Source organism: Pseudopipra pipra, chromosome 16 (assembly GCF_036250125.1).
Source record: "Pseudopipra pipra isolate bDixPip1 chromosome 16, bDixPip1.hap1, whole genome shotgun sequence".
NCBI classification, from domain to species: domain Eukaryota; kingdom Metazoa; phylum Chordata; class Aves; order Passeriformes; family Pipridae; genus Pseudopipra; species Pseudopipra pipra.
The window spans coordinates 12,113,600-12,133,273 of record NC_087564.1 but is presented as its reverse complement, the minus strand read 5'-3'; the positions used below and the strand labels follow the sequence as shown (position 1 = coordinate 12,133,273).

The 19,674-nt window shown below is 49.8% G+C and overlaps 1 protein-coding gene across 3 annotated transcripts; it reads right to left on the bottom strand.

Moving 5' to 3' along the window:
- Positions 1–8,174: 8,174 nt before the first annotated feature.
- Positions 8,175–19,364, bottom strand: CHST12 (carbohydrate sulfotransferase 12). Of its 3 annotated transcripts, none has more exons than XM_064673164.1 (2): positions 19,247–19,364; positions 8,175–13,832 (listed from the first exon to the last, which is right to left on the bottom strand). In XM_064673164.1, the coding sequence occupies exon 2, from the start codon at positions 13,735–13,737 to the stop codon at positions 12,478–12,480; it is 1,260 nt and encodes a 419-aa protein (XP_064529234.1). In that variant the 5' UTR covers positions 13,738–13,832; positions 19,247–19,364; the 3' UTR covers positions 8,175–12,477. The 3 variants fall into 3 exon arrangements, with proteins under 3 accessions (XP_064529234.1, XP_064529233.1, XP_064529235.1); XM_064673163.1 differs by lacking the exon at positions 19,247–19,364 and adding an exon at positions 19,102–19,229; XM_064673165.1 differs by lacking the exon at positions 19,247–19,364 and adding an exon at positions 17,571–17,673.
- Between the last annotated feature and the right edge of the window lie 310 nt (positions 19,365–19,674).

Here is a 19,674-nt window from a genome sequence, read left to right as displayed (position 1 = left end):
TCAGGATGTGAAATTCTCACACAGACCTCTCCAGACTCTCTGCACTTCCACAGCCCCTTCCCTCGAAGGCCCCCCAGCAGTTTTAAGTGCAGATTGTGCAGATCACAGAGGTAATACTGGCCAAAATGGGTGACACATGGCAGGGTCCAGCTCTCCAGCTCTGGGTGCTCTGCACTGCTGGTAGCATCTGTGGATGAAGACATCTCTGCTGCCTCACTCCAAGGAAGCTGGACTGGAAAAAACTTCATCTGAGACCCCCACCAAGAAGGAGATGGGAGGGACTTGGGGGCACATGGTGCCTGTAGCTGTATCAGAGCAGGAGGCTCTCGAGTGGGCACCCTCAATCTGCATCACATGAGTCTGGTGGAGCAGTTTAATCCTGCATGAAGGTACCAGAGAGGGATGTTATGTCAGCTCAACAGCCTGGCAAACAGAGGGGAAAATCTGTTAAAAGCTATGACTTTCTGAGCATGTTCTCTGTCTGGAATCTGCCTGCAAAACAACTCAAATTTCTCAAAGGGATTCATTATTCAAAACTATTTGCTGAGTAATTTCTGTGAGTAATTGCAGGTCTGAATCTTGTTTGCAAACAATTCATTGTGAGCATCCGAGCAGGCAGCTACAACCATGCTCAGGGTCTGGTCTGTACTCCCTGGTTGTGGGTGGATAACCCCAGAGCTGGGTGGGAAGGGTAAACAAACTTGTTTACAAAATCAGGGTCTGGGGGGAAAAAAAAAAGGAAATTCTATCAGCTTAAAATAAGCTGTTTTCACCATGGTTTCTAGATATAACTCGCTGAAACAGTCTGGCAAAGAGAACTGGGCATTGGAGACCAGCCCTGGGCTGCCACATCCCTGCACATGGTGTGTGGCTCTGTCCTCCAGCTGCACCCATGTTCCCGAGGGAGCAGCCAAACTGGTCCCCAGGCTGGGAAAGGAGAGGAGCAAGAGATGGGGAAGGAGGAGCTGCCTTGGTCCTTGCAGGGCCCTGAACATCACGGGGAGAGCTGTCTGCTAGAGGAGTGTGTCACAGAACCACTGCCCCTGGAAAATGCCCCCAAGCAGCACTGACAATGCACATACACGCTTGGAGAAGGAGCAGAGACCGACTGGAAGCATTTCCATAATTCAGGGCTCAGAAAGTGCACAGTAGCACTGGGCTGGGTACCAAAGTCATCACTCAAGCTATGTTTCCTGCTGAAATAATGAAATAACAGATGTCCAATTAACTGGCAAAGCAATATGCAAAGAGAAATATTGCTTGCAGAGACCTGGCATAATGCCCATGGAGTTATAATAAGAATATTTTATTTGTCCGGGCTTTAGATAACCTATTTCTATTCTCTCTCTGGCTGCCTCTGGAGCTCCTGAGAGTATGTTGGTTTCTTGGAATAACTTTTCTTTTCCAGCATCTCTGACATCTTCTCCCAAATCCACCAGCTCAAATTAATTTCAAATACTGTTAGACTAAACACAGCCCTAATAGCTGGTGTTATAGACCAGAGTATCTGACACACTCAAACGGCAGAGGTTGCAAATCCGAGGCAGTGGTACTTTCCAAAAAGTGCCTGTTTGGGAGCAGGAAGGAGAAGAAGGGCTAACCCACTTCAGCCCTTAAAATAGGCAGAGTTAGAGCAGGAATAGGAAAAGAAAAAAAAAAACCACTCTAGGAAAAAAATTATTTGGCCTGTTTCAGACTGCAGTTTCCCAAGTCAAAATAAAACCCAAGGAGTTGCCAATAGGACTGGACAGATGTCAACTCACCATCGACCTGCCCAGTAAGTTATTAAAATCCAGAGACTATTGCATGCAGAAAATCTTGTGTACAGTGCCCTGGAGCTAATGCAAGGCACGTACCTCACATCCCTGAAAAGCACAACAGGAAAGGATCCAATGGCAGCACGCTGGCCTATCAAATACACATGATTTAGATTAGGGATAACTAGCATAAACTAAAACCTCTGAACAAGGTGTCCAGCAAAATAAGATTTTTAATGGGTCAGTCCCTCCCTGTGGGCACCACAGCAGTAACTGAACTGTTTGCTTAACTTGCCATGTAACCACAGCCCGGGGTCGGGAAGAACTGAACCCATTTAATTGTTGCAGCCACTAACCTAAAACATGTCCTCTGCAATTCTCTGTATCTGTTTGGCATTTCTGAATCCTTAGAAACAAGTCGGTGGTTGTAACCTCAGCAAAACTGGAGGCATCAAGCAGATAAGTGACTCACTGAAGATCAGAGCGTGACCCAGTTGCAGAATTAAGAATGGAAAACCTTTCACTGTATCCCAGCTGCATTCCTGGTGCTCTCTGATCTTGGGAAAGGCAACGCAAAGGCAGCTCCAACACACTTACACACAGGAATTTGTTGTAAACTGCTATTGAGACAGCCCAGAAACATGACCTGTCAGTTCTGTTTCCTTCTTCCTTCCTCTTTAATTCTTAAATTTTTTTCTTCTCTTCTTAAATCTTTTATTCATAAATTTCTTTTATTGTTCCTTTTTTCTATTGTGTTTCTATTTCTCTTTATTTGCAGAGAACTTCACTGGAGAAAAACAGGAGATGCATAATTGAAAGGGAGCCCTTAAAATCACCTGCCAGTTAATCCCTTCGCTGCTGGTGGTTGCCACGTTTGTGGCCTGACAGCAGCCAGGAACACAAGGGTGGATGGCTCTGCAAACATGCAAATGTGAGCTTGGGATTTTACTCTGTAAAGTGATGACAGAGCGAGAAGGAAAACACAGGATGCGACTGGAGAGTGGAAGATGTTTCCTCTCCGACAGCACCGTTCTGGGAGCCCAGCAAAGCCCCAGTTCTCACCAGTGGAAGTCTGGTGCAGGTGCAAAAAAGCAATCAAGTAACCGAAAATACAATGAGACAGCCTTTTCCTGCCATTTCTTGACCTCATCCTTTCTCAAACCAAACACTGCTGTTCTTTCAGGGAGGGGGGGGGGAAAATCCCCCGTTGCTTTTGACCAAACAAGAAAAGAAGAAAAACAAATCCCAATCCAGCTCCTGCTATCTGTGGGTGACTGTCTAAACAGGGCTGAGGAGAGCGGTGTCTCAGCACCACGCTGTCAAGCCTTGCAGCTGCGGGCAGTGAGCTGCAGCAGCACAATGGCATCAGAAATGCCCTGCCAGGGTCAGGCGGATCAAGCCAAACACGTGTAGTTTCCCCATTTTTACTTGGAAGGCACTGAATGAGATCCTGGAGGCAAATACATAGTGTCCAGTAACTCCCAGAAAGAAGGATCATTTAGGTTGCAAAAGACCTCCGAGATCATCGAGCCCAACCTTTGATCTAGGAAGATCAGAGGATGAGAGAAAACCCAGGTTTGCCTCCAGTGCCTTGCCCACATGTTGGTCCTGCTCCAGCATATTAAGTCCATCCTCTGGATTTGGAAGAATTCCTCCTGCTATTGCTCTCCACTCCCAGTACAACACAGAAAGACTCTGCTTGTGGACATCCGAGTGGCATCACCGTCTCCATAGTGTGGGAACAAGCTTGTCCAAAGCAAACACCAGCAAAAAAAAAAAAGAACCAACAGAAATAAAGAAAATATCAAGCTCAGAGGTAAGAACAAGGCAGCCAATTGCTAGGTGTTCTCACACTAAATGGCATCACTGCAAGGAGCAAGTCGGAATATTTTAACTAAAATGTTCCAGCAAAGAATCTGTTTCTGGCAACCAAGCTGTATTGGAAATTTCCTTCCAATCAGCATGGCCAGAAAAAAACAGCTAACACTAACAGCAGCAAACTAATCTATACTGAAAGCTTTTTCCTGTATATTGGAAGAAAAAACAAAGAAAGAGAAAAAATAAACCAAACCCACCATATCTTCCCCCCTAAAAATCTTGTCCGTAGTTGTCTTTTTATCCCAAAATAATGAGAGCTAAATTTCACTGGCATCTCAATTCCAAAGGCAAACCTTGCAAGCAGGCTGTTTTCTTATTGAAAATAAAATGAAAAGCACTACTCCCAAACCTGCAGACTTTCCAAAAGCCAGGAACTGTGTCCAAGCACACTGACCTTTTGCTAAGCTCTAAAAAATGTAATAAATGCAAAGTGCAACAGCATCTGGAACCTGCCCTGACATCTTGAATTCACATTCTCACTTGCTGATGAAAGATGCTTTGCATTTTCCTTTAAACAGGTTTGCTCCCCAAAATCATGCTGCAGCCTGGAGCCACAGCTGTGCTGGGGGCCTGATCCCAACCTGACCCAAATTTGGTACCTGAAGGGGCCCTCCCCACACAGCAGCTTCATCCTGCTGCTCTGCCTCTACCTGGTGCTGTGCCGTGGAGGAGAAACACGGTTCATTGTGACCTTACTAAGGGCTTTTGTTTTCAGGCTGGCTCCCAGCACCCTCATTTTCCACAGGAAAATCTGTGTGTATGAAGCAAAATCAATACAAGAATTGCCTCAGTCCAGGAGTATCTGTGGAATAACACTAGGAGTTTTACTGCCCACCATACGTTGAACTCTCTCTCCTGTTGCAGCTGGCAGGTCTTCAAAGGAAACCTGATGCTATTTTGAGAATCCAAGAAACCCAGAAAGCTCAGACTTGAGGCATCTAAGCGAGAAGAGGGAAACCCCATAGGATCCCAACTCCATCATTTTGAATCAGGGATTAACTCCCAGCCCCAGATATAACCCCCGGATCCATGCAGTGAAAACTGCACATGCAGCCATGTCTGGGTTCATTCTTTGGCTGCTGAGGGTGGCTGGAACAGCAATAAAGCAAGTAGGCTTGGGGATGTACAGCCAGAGGGATGTCCAGAGCCACTGGTGGAGCCTGACTGTCCCATATCCACAGCATCCTGGTGGTTGCACAGCACAAACATTCCCGGGACACAACAAGGATTTGCTTACAAGAACTGAAGAACAAAACTGGGTTAACAGGGAGGAGCGACCCTCCTAGAAATGACAATCCATTGCAACATACTAACTGTAATCACAAAAATGATCTGCTGCTTATAGAAAACAAAAGGCCATCACTTGCATATATTTCACCCCATCAAAAACATATATGTTTGTTTAAACATTTCAAACGTGTTCACCTGCCCAAGATTGTGGACTGATTTTGACACCCAACATCACACACATACATTGACACAATAGACAGGAGACAAATGGAGGCAATCAAGAAACACAAATGTAGGTCATCCTGACCTGATGCAAGAACCTTTGTCCAGGAGACCTGCATGCCCAGGCTACTACTGGGTAGCTGTGTCATGCCAAGGTGGGTTCCCACTGTGCACAGCAACACCCAGCACTCAGGAGATGCTTATATACACTCAGTTCACTGATTTCCCATTAGCTAAAGGTCACTGAAGACTTTGTAAAAAGCTTTATACTCTCAGCATGATCATTCTAGGTGACAAATACTTCTGATTTACCCAAGACACAAAATATACAGAGTCAGAAATCAATAAGGCACGCAAAGGTTGAGAGAGAAAAACTGGAGACAGACAGAGGTGCCCAATAACATGTGAAAGGTCATTGGCACCATCTCTCCTGCATCACTTTCACCCCCCGTGGACACTGTCCTGCTTGCAGAGACTGACAGCTGGAGAAGCTGCAAGCCTTCCACTCTCAGCACGGGCAAGCAGCACCTTAGCCCACTGCTCTTTTTAGTCTGCTTCTCAACAACTGTTTGGTGCAAGTCTACAGCTCCCACCACAGTTTATCTATTTCAGATAATCTGCCCCCACATGGTGTATTAAAAACCCCAGGATTTTGCCCACTGCATTCTGATAACCGTTTGCCACTTAATCATTCATTTCTTTCTCTTCTCCTCTACTTTGGGCCCTCCTTCCTCCCTGGAAAAGCAGACAGGGAAGGTCTCCATGCCACAGTAGATGGCACCTGGTTTCTCAGCAGCCCCTCTCACTCATCTCAGCATTTACCCACTCCAAAGCATCCCCATTTTGTTTGTAGATGCCCTCCACTCCCTTTTCGTCCTTCAGAAACACATCCCCAGCCCTGCTCCACTCCCTTCTGACCACTCTTTTGGCTACCACTGCCTTTTTGACACATCTTCTTGGCTTTTCTCTGTCCCCTGTCTCCTCCTATGTTTTCCACAGAGACCTGTGCAGGGTCCAAACAAAACAAGAGTCAATCCCAATGGCATTTACTTCCATCCATTTTGAATTCCTGCAATGACAGAGAAATAAACACTGAAACTGCAGCTTCTCTGCCACAAAATGTGGTTTTGCCAAAGCTGTGTGTGATCCATCTGCCTGGGGGACAAAACATGGAATTTGTGAAGGCACCGCCTGGTGGGCCAGAAAAAGTCTCCCTCATTTGCTTAGCACATGGTTTGGGCAAGGCTGGGAGTACTTTGATACTGGCACAGTTTGATGAGGAGAATCTGAGACAAAATTACAAACCCCTTCATTAGGTGAAAAGCACCAGCCCCGCTAACGCTCACTGGCATCTTAGCTGGCTGAGCACACTCTGCTCAAGGATGCCCAGCATTTCCCAAGATAAAGAAAGACATTTTGTTCGGAGTGATGGTACACTGTGCCTCCCTCTCATCCCGAGCTGCCTGGAAGCCAGCCAGGGACAGAGCAGGATGGTGAGCTGTGACCTCTGCATTTCTGTAGCAGAGTTTTGCCCATGGACCCATACAAGCCCCTGAGCTCTCCAAAGCATACACACTTCTTGAATCAACACAGTTTTCATGCCAACGGCTTCCAGACCAACCTCATGGTAAGAAATGTCTGGATTGAGGCATTTCTTCATGGCTTTTGCTGCCAAATGCTGCAGCTCTGTATCCCAACACTCCCACTGAAGTCACTGCTCCTCCTGGAGACCTCCAAACCTCCTGTGGACACAGCTCACAGTGAGAAGCCCTCCAGAAAACAGATCTTCCCCTCCCCCTTCATGAGGGACAAAGAGAAGACAGCTTGAGTAGCTCACCAAAGGGCTCAGAGCGAACAATTAGCATCACTGATAATTAAATACATGCTCCTCAGCTCTGCCTTGTGTTTTGAGGAGGAGAACATGGTCCATTACACAAGTTCCTGGGTTTGTAACATCATTCACATCAGCCCCTGCAAGGGAAACTCCTGCCACCCTGCATCCCTCCGCTGCCTGGGGGTCACCATCTCTCTCCAAATGCAATGGACCAGGTCCAAACCCACAGCCCACACGGCAATGACACCAACACCTGAAAAGCCAGAAATAAAAAGCAAGTCTTAAGGTGTAAATGGTGAGCCCCACTTACTTGCCCCACTTCCCCTCTGGGGCAGTCTGTTAAAATTACTGCACCATTCTCCATTAGCACCTATGGTGTGACTCCCAGGTGTGTCCTGTGAAAGACTAAGAGTTGGACTCGATGATTCTTGTGGTGGTCCCTTTCAACTCATGATATTCTACAATTCTACAGAATATGTTTTAAATCACCTCCTTCCGTGAGGTTTTCCAGAGCCTTTGGCAGCAATTACTTTTCTACTCTGAGACAGCCTCACCTGCAGCACAGGTTGCACAAATAAAAGCTCCCGCTGAGCACAGGAACTGCACTGTGGGCTCGGGTTGTGCTTTGCTCATCGTGTCGCAGGGCATCGGTGACAGGAATTGCTGCTGACAGCGGGTATAAGAGACGGACTCCTGCTGCCGCAGGAGCCTGGCCGGGGGGAGCGGCAGCGGCATCTGTCAGAGCCCAGGAATACAAAATGGGTTTCAGATGGGCCGCTGTGGAGCGGCTCCCACAGCGCCTCGTACAGACACAGCAGCGAGAGGCTCGGCCAGACCCGCCGCCCTGCCGAGCATCCCCCCATCCCAGCACGGGGCTCTGCAGCATCCCCCCCATCCCAGCACGGGGCTCTGCAGCATCCCCCCCATCCCAGCACGGGGCCCTCCGGCATCCCTCCCATCCCAGCACGGGGCTCTCCTGCGTCACTCCCGCCTGGGAATGCGATTCTCCCGCATCGCTCCCATCCCAGCACCGGGCTCTCCAGCATCGCTCCCGGCATGTCATGGCACTCCCCCACAGCTCCCAAGCCAAACGTCCCAGCTCCTGCAAGGACAAACCTCGGCCTGCACAGCCCGAGCTAGATTCCCCATCAGACTGAATCAAGGATAGAAGAGAAGAGCTGCATTATGCCAGCTCCAGACCCAGCGCCGCCCACCCTCCCTATCCCTTCCCCAAACAGCCAGGTACCAATGGCTTTATTAAATTCTGCTTTATTTTTCCCTGCTGCCCTTGCCTAGAGGGCTTACAAGCAAGACCAACATGGGCAAGCCCTTAAATTCAAGCAACACGACTCGCTTATATGCCATCACACCCCACACCCTCCCTGGCACCGTTCTGCACCACAGCCCTGCAGTGCCCTGCCAAGTCACCGGCTTTCCCCCGTGGCCGCTGCAAAGGTCCAGCTTGTGTAAGAAGGAACAAACTGGCTTTTCTTCACCACCCTTTCAATGCTGCCATTCATCCCCTGCCCTCCATCCTCCCAGTGCCACCTTGAAGGATGCAAAACACACAGCCAAAGCACTTCATTTCATGTTATCCCAGGGCAAATGTTGTCCATGGGTAATGGATCTACAGTTTCGTCCCCATTAAGCACAAGTGAATTAAAGGGTTAAGGCAAAAAATACAGAGATGCAAAGGTACCCATGTGTTAAGGACACTCCTACCCTGGCAAAGTCATGTCACTGCTCAAAAAGCAAAGAGTTCTGAGACTTGACAGCCCCTTCCTGGAGGATGCAGGGGCTGCAAAGCCAGGTCACATGAATCCCACTGTACAGTGAATCCGGCATCTGACAGCAAGGGACGGAATCTGTTCAATGGTTGTGTAAAGACTTTGGCTCTGATGCTGAGCAAGCACTAAAGCTGGTTTTAGTTCTACCCAGCTGGAAACATCTTGGTCAAACCCCAGGTTATTTTTGCATCTGCACATCAGTTCTGCCTGGTTAGAGACTCCGTGCTGACTTTGGCCAAGTGGTCAACCCCAGGGAAAAGCAAGCCAGGAGGGGAACAGGACACAGCTTTGCAGGCTGAGCATGAAATGACAAAGCCAGGTTTATTCAGACACAAATAGGCAGCTTCAAAGTATTTTTCCACCCCTCATAAAATCAATACTAGTATCATAACCATCTACACTCCAAGATTTTTAGTCCTCTTCTGACTTCAGGCCAGCACGGATGCATTCTGCCTGCCATTATTTGTCAAATATCAAGTTCCAATTCCTTTAGGAAATCAGGGGGAAGGAAGCATGGCTGGTTGAACTCTTTGTCCTTCTCCCCCCCCACATACACACTTTCACATCATGAGAACAGAGCAAGAAACCCACAAAAAATGCACATTCCCAAAGCCAGAGGCTACATCCCAGTTCTGGCAACCCAGTGGTCTCACCACAAAGCTCAGCGCAGCCTGGATCCCCTTTGACTTCTTAACAATACATTCACAGTGGTGGCAGGGTGGGGAAGGAGGGCTTCAAAAGGAAGGAGCAGCAAGGAACAAGCTATTTTGAATCCAGAAGCCAACCACTGCAAGATGCACACTCCCCATCCGAGCTTTACTGCTCCTCCCGGGCAAGTGCTTTGAAGCGTGGCAATGGAAAACGAGGAAAGAGCCAACAGCACCCGGCACACTGGATGGATACGAGTCTGCAAACACTAAAATGTCTAAGATGTCAGTAAAGGCTGGGCTTGGTGGGGTGAAAGAGGGAAAGCAGAGAACACAGAGCCCTCAGTGGCCTTACTCCATCCGTACATTCTCCTGACTGCAGCTTCCAGGGAGGCTGATGAAGCCATTGGGATGCAGGCAGCCTGCAGGCAGCCTCACACATTTGGATTTCAGCATGATGCAGTACATTAGCACATATTAGCACATAAATCTGGAATTTACCCACTTTATCCAGCTTTGGATGGGGAGAGAGAAGGCAGCATTCAAAGGTGTCCACAGTTTCCTCTCTCTAGCCAGTGTCAGCAAGGGAAAGGAGTTTTTTTTTACTTCTACTGCTGTTAAATCACAAAGCAGTCACGTGGAGATGATAGACTCCCACATCACATGCACCAACTGCTGGGCAGGATTTGCAGCCATTTTGCACCTTTTCTGCCAATTGCACAACCAGGCCCTTGCTGCCAAAAATGATGGTAACACTCTGCAGCCCATTCCTCCTCTACCCTGGATGACCGACAGCCAGGCCTTGAAAAGATGCTCCTGGGCTCTTGCCTGGGACAAGCCATGGCCATGAATCACAGGACAACTGTGGCTCAGGAGGCAGCAGCTGGTTTGCAGTGTCACCAGGGTACAGCAGCCAAGCCCTGGTCGGAGGGGCAGGAAGAGACAGGACCAGATGAAGAGGTGCAGGGGAAGCAGCTGGGAGGAAGTTTGCGCAGCATCTGCGCCACGGTCCCAGCCACCCACGTCTACTCATACTAAACATCAATTACATGGAAATTAAAAGAGGAAAAAATAAACACTCTGAAAAGACAAGAGATGAAAACATTCACGCTTTATCTTTGAAGAGTGAGATGAAGCCACCCTGAAGAAATGTAAATGTAGCAGGAGTCAAGACACTCCTGGGATTACTCATTACAGGAGACGAGATTCTCTACATCTTTCTGTTTTGCAGCAATTAGCTGGTAACTGGGAAAAAAATTGAATAGATCAACACTTTTCTATTATTAGTTTTAAATAATGACTCAGAAACAGGCACTTCCTTTTTTCCCAAGCTGTAAGGAGCTAGGCACCAAGACCCTGATAATGGCTTCGGGCTCATTTAAACTGCAAATGTCTCTGCAGAAATTACAGGAGAGCAGTGTGAATACAATGAGAAACAAACCCTTTGTTTCAAGTGGAACTACCAGCAATTACCTTTCATTTACAGGTTAAAAAGCTTGATGCAGCGTATTTGTTAGGAAGAGCATGCAGTGCCAAAAAGATGTACGTGTACAGAAATTGGGGAAGCGAGGAGAGACAGAAAAAGTCATGCCCACTCATGGCCTTGGAGAGGAACTGAGTAAAAGGCCAATATAAAGAAGTCTGCCCAAAACACAGGGCTGCCTCCCAAGGCCTGACCGTGGACCTTAATCACCAATACCATCCACAGTGCAGGGAAATAAAGCATTTCAGCTCTGAAAGAGTTGCCTGCCTAATGTGCTAAGCCGACAGTTTTTGCAGAGCAAATCAGAAAGAAAAAGAGAAGCAGATTCAGCTGATGAGACACAAAAAGTCTCTCTAAAGGCATTAATTTCCTTTGGGAAGCAGCCCACATGCTCCTGGCACAGTGGGAACCATCACTCCTGCAGCAGGTCCCAGCAAGGCAGATGATCAAATCTGCACCAGTCACTTGGAATCAGCAGAAAGGCGGTGGACGAGGATGCGGTGTCACGAGCGAGAGCTGGCACACTGAAAACAAACGAACTTGGAGTTCACCTTGACATCTGCTTATTGAAAGAAACCTTTTGGATCTTCTTCCAGGGATAAGCATCTGCATCCCTGCCACGTTCCCTTAAAGTATGCACGGGAATGAGGACACAGCAGAGCTCTCGAGGGACCTGCAGCGCACACAGCAGTGACCAGGACAGCTGGGCCATCCAAGAGCACACTCTGCCCCTCCTGGCTGGTCACAACCTCCAAAAACGTCAGGCACCATCCTGCAACAGGACATGTCAAGGGAGATGCTCCACACTAGCAAGATATACAAGGGCTGAACCTCAGCTTTTTGGACAGTAGAGTCCCACACTGCTTTCCCAAAAGGTGAGGCAGTGCAGAGGTGCTGTGTTGGCCACCTGCACGTCCCGAAGCACCTCACAGGCTTGGTGTCACTGCTCCCAACGCCATTTCCTTCCCGTGACCCTGGCATCAGGCTCACCAGCTGTGAGCAGCACACGTCACCGGAGCCCTGGCGCTCTTCCAGGACTGTTTGGCAGAGTCAGGCACTGACCCATTCCATCTGCCTTGAGCCAGCTCGGAGCTGACCACCAGCAGACCTGGCTGGTGAAGGCACCACCAACATCCCAGCTTCCAGAGAGATCTGAGTGCTCTGCAAACCTCAGACCTCCAAAACAGCAGCCCTGAGACAACACACAGAGGCAGGTGCATAATTTCTTGGGGTTTTCTTTTACTGTGTTTTTTTTTTATTCCTTCCCTTCCTTTGCCACGACACACGCTTTGTATTAAATATCTTAAATATATTAATTTTTAAAAAGTATTAATAAAAAGCTACTGAAGGACACAGTTGGCAGAGTGACCAAGGGCAGCGACCCATTGCAAAATATGGGGACATTTTAAAAAACAGAAGACCAATGATAACCAAAAAAATGGCATTTTTTGCATATGCACAGCTGGCTGGAATACCCTGGATTCTGACATTATTGCAAAAATGGAAGGGGAAGCAGTAGAAAAAATATATTCCATTGTACCAACCTGTATGGGGAAGGGAGTTAAGAGCAAAAATGAGGAGGCTTTAAACATTTTTGGTATTTCAGATGTTCCCTCCCACACCCACTGCCCAATCACTTTTAGTCTTTAAGCAAGTTTTCTGGCTTGGGGTAGCCAAAGAGTACAAAATCTGCTTCGTAAAGCTTGTAGAGCTGCTGCCTCCAAGCCAGTGGGATTTTGGCAAACCAGTTATCTTCCCAGCTGCTGGCAGTCCTGTTCCTGTAGCTGGGTGGGAAGCGAAGCAGCCTGTCCACTTTGAGGAGCTGCAATAAATAAGCAGCATCCTCATCCAGCGTCTCCAGCTTTCCAATGAAATCATAGTCTATCTGGCATGGGTGGCACAGGCGGTAAATCTGCCTCCAGTGCTCATTGAAGGGGGTCATCTTCTCTGTCCTGGGATCCAGTAAGTACTGGATGAAGTCAGAAAAGGAGACTTTGAGGCCTGCCCCGAAGGCCTCGCTAACGGAGGTGGGGAGGTTGGTGTGGTTGGAGTAGAGCTTTAACATGGGGATGGCGAAACGCCGGTAGAACTCCTCGTTCTCCAGCTCAAATTTGCTGCGGAAGGCGGAGATGAGGCGGACAAAAGGGTCCCGCACAAAGAGGAACTTGGTGTACTTCTTCAGCTTGATCTTCATGAGGTGCCGGGAGAACTTCCCGTAGCGGCGCCAGAATTTGTTGAACGTCAGGTGGGTGCTGGTGTTGTGGACGTGTTCCCGGGGGATGTCCAGAGGGTTCCGGTACGGGACGCCCTGGTCCAGGAGGCTCTCACTGAGCACAATCATCACTCGTTTCCAGTTGGTGCAGGCCACCTTGGGCACGTAGCAGTAGATGATGCCGTGGCGGTCATCCACGATCAGGTGGTTGAGCTCGTAGTTTGGGATGTCATCAAAGGAGCGCTCCTTGGTGGGAAAGGTGAAGCTGGAATTGGCACAAAACTCCCGCAGCGTTCTCTGCCTCTCCACCTGCAGCTTCTCTTGGTCCAGGCTGTTCCTGTCCTTGTGCGTAGACCAGTCATAGCCCCGCACCTTCTCCTCCAAATTACTCACCACAGGCTTGTTGGAGCCCTGGACAAGGAGTTGCTCTGTCTTTCGGGGGGTAGAGTTGTTCTGTCTCAGGCTTGAACTAAGAAGCTTTGCCAAAAATTCATCTACATCTGGCAAGGCTTCCCAGTCTTCACCTGCCGTGATACCAGGGATGGCTCCTGGGGAACGAGGCCTGGAGAAGGACGTGTGCAGGTAGAAGTGAGCTGTCCCCACGTTGTCCCAGTACACAATGATCAGGAGGATCATGAAGATGGAGACCAGCACCACAGAGAGACGGAGGAGCCGTGCTTTGGTCATCCTGACTCCTACTGTGGTAGCTGACTTTCACCTGGATTCACCTCTGACTCACAGAGTGAGGCTTGGGATCCAGCATTGTGCTGCAGAGCAGGATCCTGGAAAGGCATGAGAAAAAAAAAGTCAGTTGAGCCCTTAATCCCTCTGGTTTGGAGAGAACGACCTGGCACAATCAAGACTTGTTGTGGGGCCAGCCATGCCCATTTTCACACAGGGAGAACTCTGAGAGTACCCAGAGAGACCCTGTGGAGAAGAGCTGACTGGCCAAAAGGAGGCACAATGTGTTGCAATTTTATCAGTTTCAGAGCAATCGTGGCTTTTTATCAATCTCAAGCTTCTGGAATCACATGATTTCAAGAAAAGCTCTGTTTTAATTTAAAAAAAATAAATAAAATACAATGATTTCAGGCCTAGAGCTCACAGAAGCAAGTTTGAGAGTATTAAAGTATACAACCGTATACAGGAAGTATGCAGAGCCAACCACCCCCTTGAATTTTACACATATCTAACACACGAGAAAAAAGAAGGCTTAATCCATGATTTTAAATTGTGATATCACAATGTGGTCTTATCTCCCCGTGAAGGTGCTCTGTGCTGAAAACAAATTCTTTACTGGAGTTATAAACACAGGGCTGAAGATGCCACTGCCTCAGTGCCTAAAGCAAGTCCCTGCTGAGAGAACATCACTGACCTGAACACACCATCTTATCTACTCGGTGTAGATAAGTGTGAAGGCACCCAGTAGATGTTCCCTCCACAACCTTTCTTGATAGCTACTTCATTTTGTCAGGAACAGAGATTACACGAAGAGTTTTCTTACAAAAACCCCCAAAGGGACACAGCCCTGATAAGAGCCACTCATCAATAAAAATCTAAAGGAGTAATTACTTTTAACTGAATGATTTCTGAGATTAAGGATGCTCTGGTAAATCTGTGTTCGTGTTCAGACACTTGACTCGGGACCTCTTTTCCTCGTTTAACATAATTTATATTTCTATCGCACTCATCACTAAACTCTTGATCACCAAAGACAGGCATGAAATCACTGTTAAAAGGGCACCTCAGATCATCTGTTCTAGAAGGTGCAGCAGGTTTGGTTTTTTTACTTCAACCAGTCCCATCTTTTCACTGCTACCTTGCTTTCCATGTGTCTCCCAGCCCCTTTCCACCAGCAAGATGCTCAAGGGGGATCCATCTCCCCACCCTGCTGCATGTTTTGTGGTCCAAGGCTGCATGCAGAGGCAGGCTGGCAAACCAGCCTTGTTCTCTCCCTCAGCCATCAAGGAGCTGGTGCCTCCAGCCAGGGAAGAACAACATAGCAAAGTGAGGAGCTAGAAGTAATCACTCCAATGTCCTCCTCCCCTCCAAGCACAGTCCAGGCCCTGATTGTAAACACAGAACAGCACCTACAGATAGAAAACAAGAACTGCCCTTTCTGCAGCCATCCCAAATCTTTCCAATGACTTCAGAACAAACCCTGCAAACAGCAGCTCTGAAAAACAAAGCCACTTCAGGACAAGCTGCCCTGAAAAACTCTTCAAAATGAAGGGCTGGGTCTCCAAAACACAGAGGTTGCTCCCCAGCCAATTCACATCACCCCTAAACAGCACCAACCCCACCCTGCAGAGAGATACAGAAGAACTCGAGTTCAGATATGCAGAAGTGCTAAGCTTTGTCGTTCCCAAGGAAAAGGTGCTCAGCACAGCCTTGCAGCTAATGACCTGGTAAGGAGCCCCCTGCGTGGCTGTGCTTGTGTCTCAGGGGTGCCAGATTTTAACAACCAAAGTCCAGGTTTGAAATATTAGACAAGAATTTAGTTACAAACAGGAACAATACCAGATATTGTTGCATGTTGAAGCATTAGGTCAGCTTGTCCCAAAAGACAGAAAACACAGATCTGAAGGCTTAGGGTTTCTCCACCCTGGTGTATTTATTTACAATCTGGAACTAGGGAGAGCCAGAATTTCAGCAGAGCCGTGGCCCAACACATAATTTTGCACTGCAACACCAAAAAGTGCCTTTTCTGGAGCCAGGCTCTTATTCTGCCTGTGAAGAGGAGCTGGAGGAACTGCAGACATAACGTTTTACAGTCTGCAGAGCAAGAAGCAGGTATTACTCAGCAGTAATTCTCTACGTTTAGCTAGTCAAGACTGAGGATGGAGCAGACCTAAGAAGAAACACCCAGAGAGATGAGCATGGAGCTAAAGAAGGGCCAAATTACATATGTGCGTCAGCACTTCAAGCCAAGCATCTCCGTCCAGCAGCAGAAGATAATGGAGGGATGCTGCCAAGCCTTCTGCTTGGCACACTCCTGGGTTTGCGTTTTGCCCAAATCTGTTCTTGCTTTCGAGCCCGTTTAGCTGCTCAGGGCAGGGACTGCTTCCCACTCTGGATGAATAGGGTGCCCACTGCGCACATAATCCCAGCACACTGTGTTTCCAACGCTGCTTGAGACCTCTAGGCTGGCTGGAATGCAGCAAGCCTGGAAAGCTGCACGGAGCATCCTTTTCTGCTATCCCTATACCCAGCAGGTTCCACAGCCCCGGGCAGCACAGCAGCCTGCTGACATTCCTGCAAAGCTGTCCCAGCCCAGGCGTGGACAGATCGCCCTCTCGGCAGCAGTGACAGGAGCAAACGGGACACTGTGTGTGGCACACACATTCCTGGGGCAAAGGGAAGGAGGGCTCTTCCTCAAAGCCACCATCATAATGCAGCTTTACTGAGAGCACCCCAAGGGCTCTAGCCTGCTTTCCAGGACATGCACACAGGCCTGCCAGAGAGTTTGGCTTTTCCAAGACACACAGCAGTGAGCAGCAAAGGGCTCCACTTCTATTAACTCTACCAGTGCCAGAGAGGAGCCCTGGAAAAGAGCAGTAAAACAGCTTAATTCCCCCTTGGGAGGAAAACACTGCAGAAAACAGAGTTACTCTATTGACTACGATACATCCTCTTCCTGAGTACTTCATAAAGGATGCCAAACTGAAAGGACAAATTACAGGTCTCTGTGCACATAAGAGGGAACATGTCTCTGTCTTCCCCTTGCCAGAATCAAAAGGAGAAGTCTCCAGAAAGAGCCAAGAATTTACATTCAAGTTCAACCCAAAGTCACCAGCCAACAGGAACGTGCACCCGGATCCACACAAAGCTGCCTCTGTGACACGACGCTGGCAAACTGGGAAGTGGACCAAGTGCTATAATCATCCTACAGAGTCCCCTGAGCAGCCAGCCCATGACCAGCTCCAACCTGAACCTGGCCTGGCTATGAACCAAAGAGTCTTCTCCCGAGCTTGAGCCAGACTCTGAGGTCACTGTTCCCATTCTCTCCTATCACAAGCTGCTGTTTCAAACAATCACCTCTCAAACTTTCATTTAACACCAGAAAGGAGGGATGTGTCCCCAGCACTCTTATTGCAAAAGCTATTGCAGATGCAACTCCTCGGGGATTTGGAAACCTTATTTCCACTTCACAGCCCGATTGTAACTGTTTATTCTCAGGGCAGATAACAGCTTAAGTAATTTGTGTCTCTTTTTTCCTCTCTTCTTGGCTTTGTGCAAGGACTACATTCTTTCACAGCCTCACCACAAAGGGAAGTAACTCCATCTCACTTGCAGGAGCAGTAAGGCCTACAGAAAATAAAGCAGCTTATACAAAGCCATGCACCAGAGACAAGAGGCAATAACCCCTCTCTGTGAACAGGCATGGTTTTGAAATGAGTGTGCCTCCAAAGGCTTGGGTGCAGATCTCGTCTCTTTGTATTTCCCCAGGCTTGTCCCTTTCCCACAGCTTCCCCCCAGGGAAGCACATGGCACAGGTCAGGCACTAAGTACCAGCTCACCTCCTCCAGCACCCACTCGTCCTAGCAGGTGAAGATATGGGATTTCAGGTAGCTTGCTTGGGCTTTACCTCCTTCTGAAGACAGAAAGAAGTGGAATAAGAACTTTTAAAAACATACAATTCCCCCCCCCCCCCAAAAAAAAAAAATTTCCCTTGGAGCACCTGAATTTACCAGCAATCACTGGACCTGTGCAGCCTTCTGTACCCACATACCATTGCACACACCTGGCACCAGTTGCACTTAGGGAATCATCAGCCTCTAGAGACACGGAACCAAGTTAATCTCCTAAAGGTGCAGGAGAACAAGCTACCACCAGCCAAAGCAGATAGACTATACCAAGAAGCAAATTTCATATGCTTGGCCATCACTCACCTCATTGCTTCTCCCTAGCTTTCCAGAAGTCTAGCACTCTTTGCAGAGCAGGGTGGTTTTAACCCATGGTTACATTAGTACTACTGCACAGCATAAGCGAAAAATAGGAATTGCATTGCATGTTTCACCCTGGACCCCGAACATTCTAATCTACAGTCATGGCAGCTGTAGATTGCTGCCCATTGCTGCTAAAAAAGCCTGGTTTGTACAGGCTTAGCAGTGCCAGTTGCCTCTTTTTTAATGTCCATACTTGGAAGCTGTCACAATAACAGTGTGTCTAAAATTTCCAGAAGGAAACTCCCAAGACACAGCATGTCCTGCGTATCCACTACTTTTATCACAAACTTCCAGCACACGCATCTTCCCCGCCCTTACAAACGCAGGAAGCGCCTCCGGCAGCCCCGGTGCTGCAGCCCGGGCCAGCAACACGCCGGGATTCTCGTTGTGTGCCAACAGGGGGGCCAGAAACCAGCCCCCGACACCCGCACTGCCTGCGACCGCCTCGCAAACACCTGATTCAGGCACAGTTTGCAGCCTGAGCTCGGCGGTGAAGTTTTGCGCGTGGAGTTCAGGCGGGATTAGCGGCGTTTTCCGCCGGATCTCTTGGAGCAGCGCTGCAAGCCGGGCTCTGCGCTCGGGAGGCGGCCGATTCCCGGGATGGCTCTCGGTCGCTGCCGAGCCCAGCGGCACCGGCTGCAGAGCACCGGGCAGAGCTGCTGCTTCCAGCCTCAGGCCCAACACCAGAATCATTAAGGTTGGAAAAGACCTGTAAGATCATCGAGACCAACCCATTCACCAAACACTGTCAGCCCCGCCACCAAACCGCGACCCTCAGCGCCACATCCACGTCTGCCTCCAAGGGGACGGTGTCACCACCAGCTCCCCGGGCAGCTCCTTCCCTGCCTCAGCTTGAGGCCGTTCCATCTCGTTCTACCTCTTGTCACCCGGGAGAAAAGACCGACGCCCACCTGCCCACAGCCTCCTCCCAGGCAGGGAGCGACAAAGTCCCCCCTGCGCCCCCTTTCCCCCCGGCTGAGACCCCCCCGCTCGCCGAGGAATGTCCATCCCGGCGGCACCGCGGGGAAGGTGAAGGAGAAGCGGAGCCGCCCCGCAGAGCCCCGCGCACGATGCCCCGTGTCCCGCCGGAGCCGAGCCCTACCTGGCACCGGGCAGAGCGCAGGGACGGGAGGGGGGGACACCGCGCTGCGCCTCATAACCGGGGCTGGCCCGGCCCCGGGGCGGCACCGCCTCACCGCGCCCCGCCCGGCCCCGCAGGCACCGAGTGGCCGCGGCCCCGCGCTCACCTCCCGCCGGGGAGCCTTCGCCTCCCTCCTCCTCCTCCTCCTCTTCCTCCTCCTCCTCCCGCTCCTGCTCCGCCCGTCCCGGTCCCGGCGCCGCCGCCTCTCGCGAGACGCCGGCGCGGGGGCTCCCCGCGGGGCCGCGCAGGCGCCGCTCCGCCCGCAGGGGCGGCCCCGGCCCCGCTCCCGGCCCCGCGGTGCGGGACACGGAGGGAGCGGGACACGGGGGGAGCGGGACACGGGGGGAGCGGGACACCCGGGGACGCCCCTCGGGCCCCCCCCGCGCTGGGGAGGCGCTGCCGGACCCTCTGCGAGCGCCGCCGCACGGGAAAAAAAAAAAAAAATCAAAGTGTTTTCTTGTGCTTTCTCAGCACAAGGAGAGGGTCCGACAAAGGGGGCGAAGGGTCCTGGAGCGTCTCTCTGGGAGCTGGGGT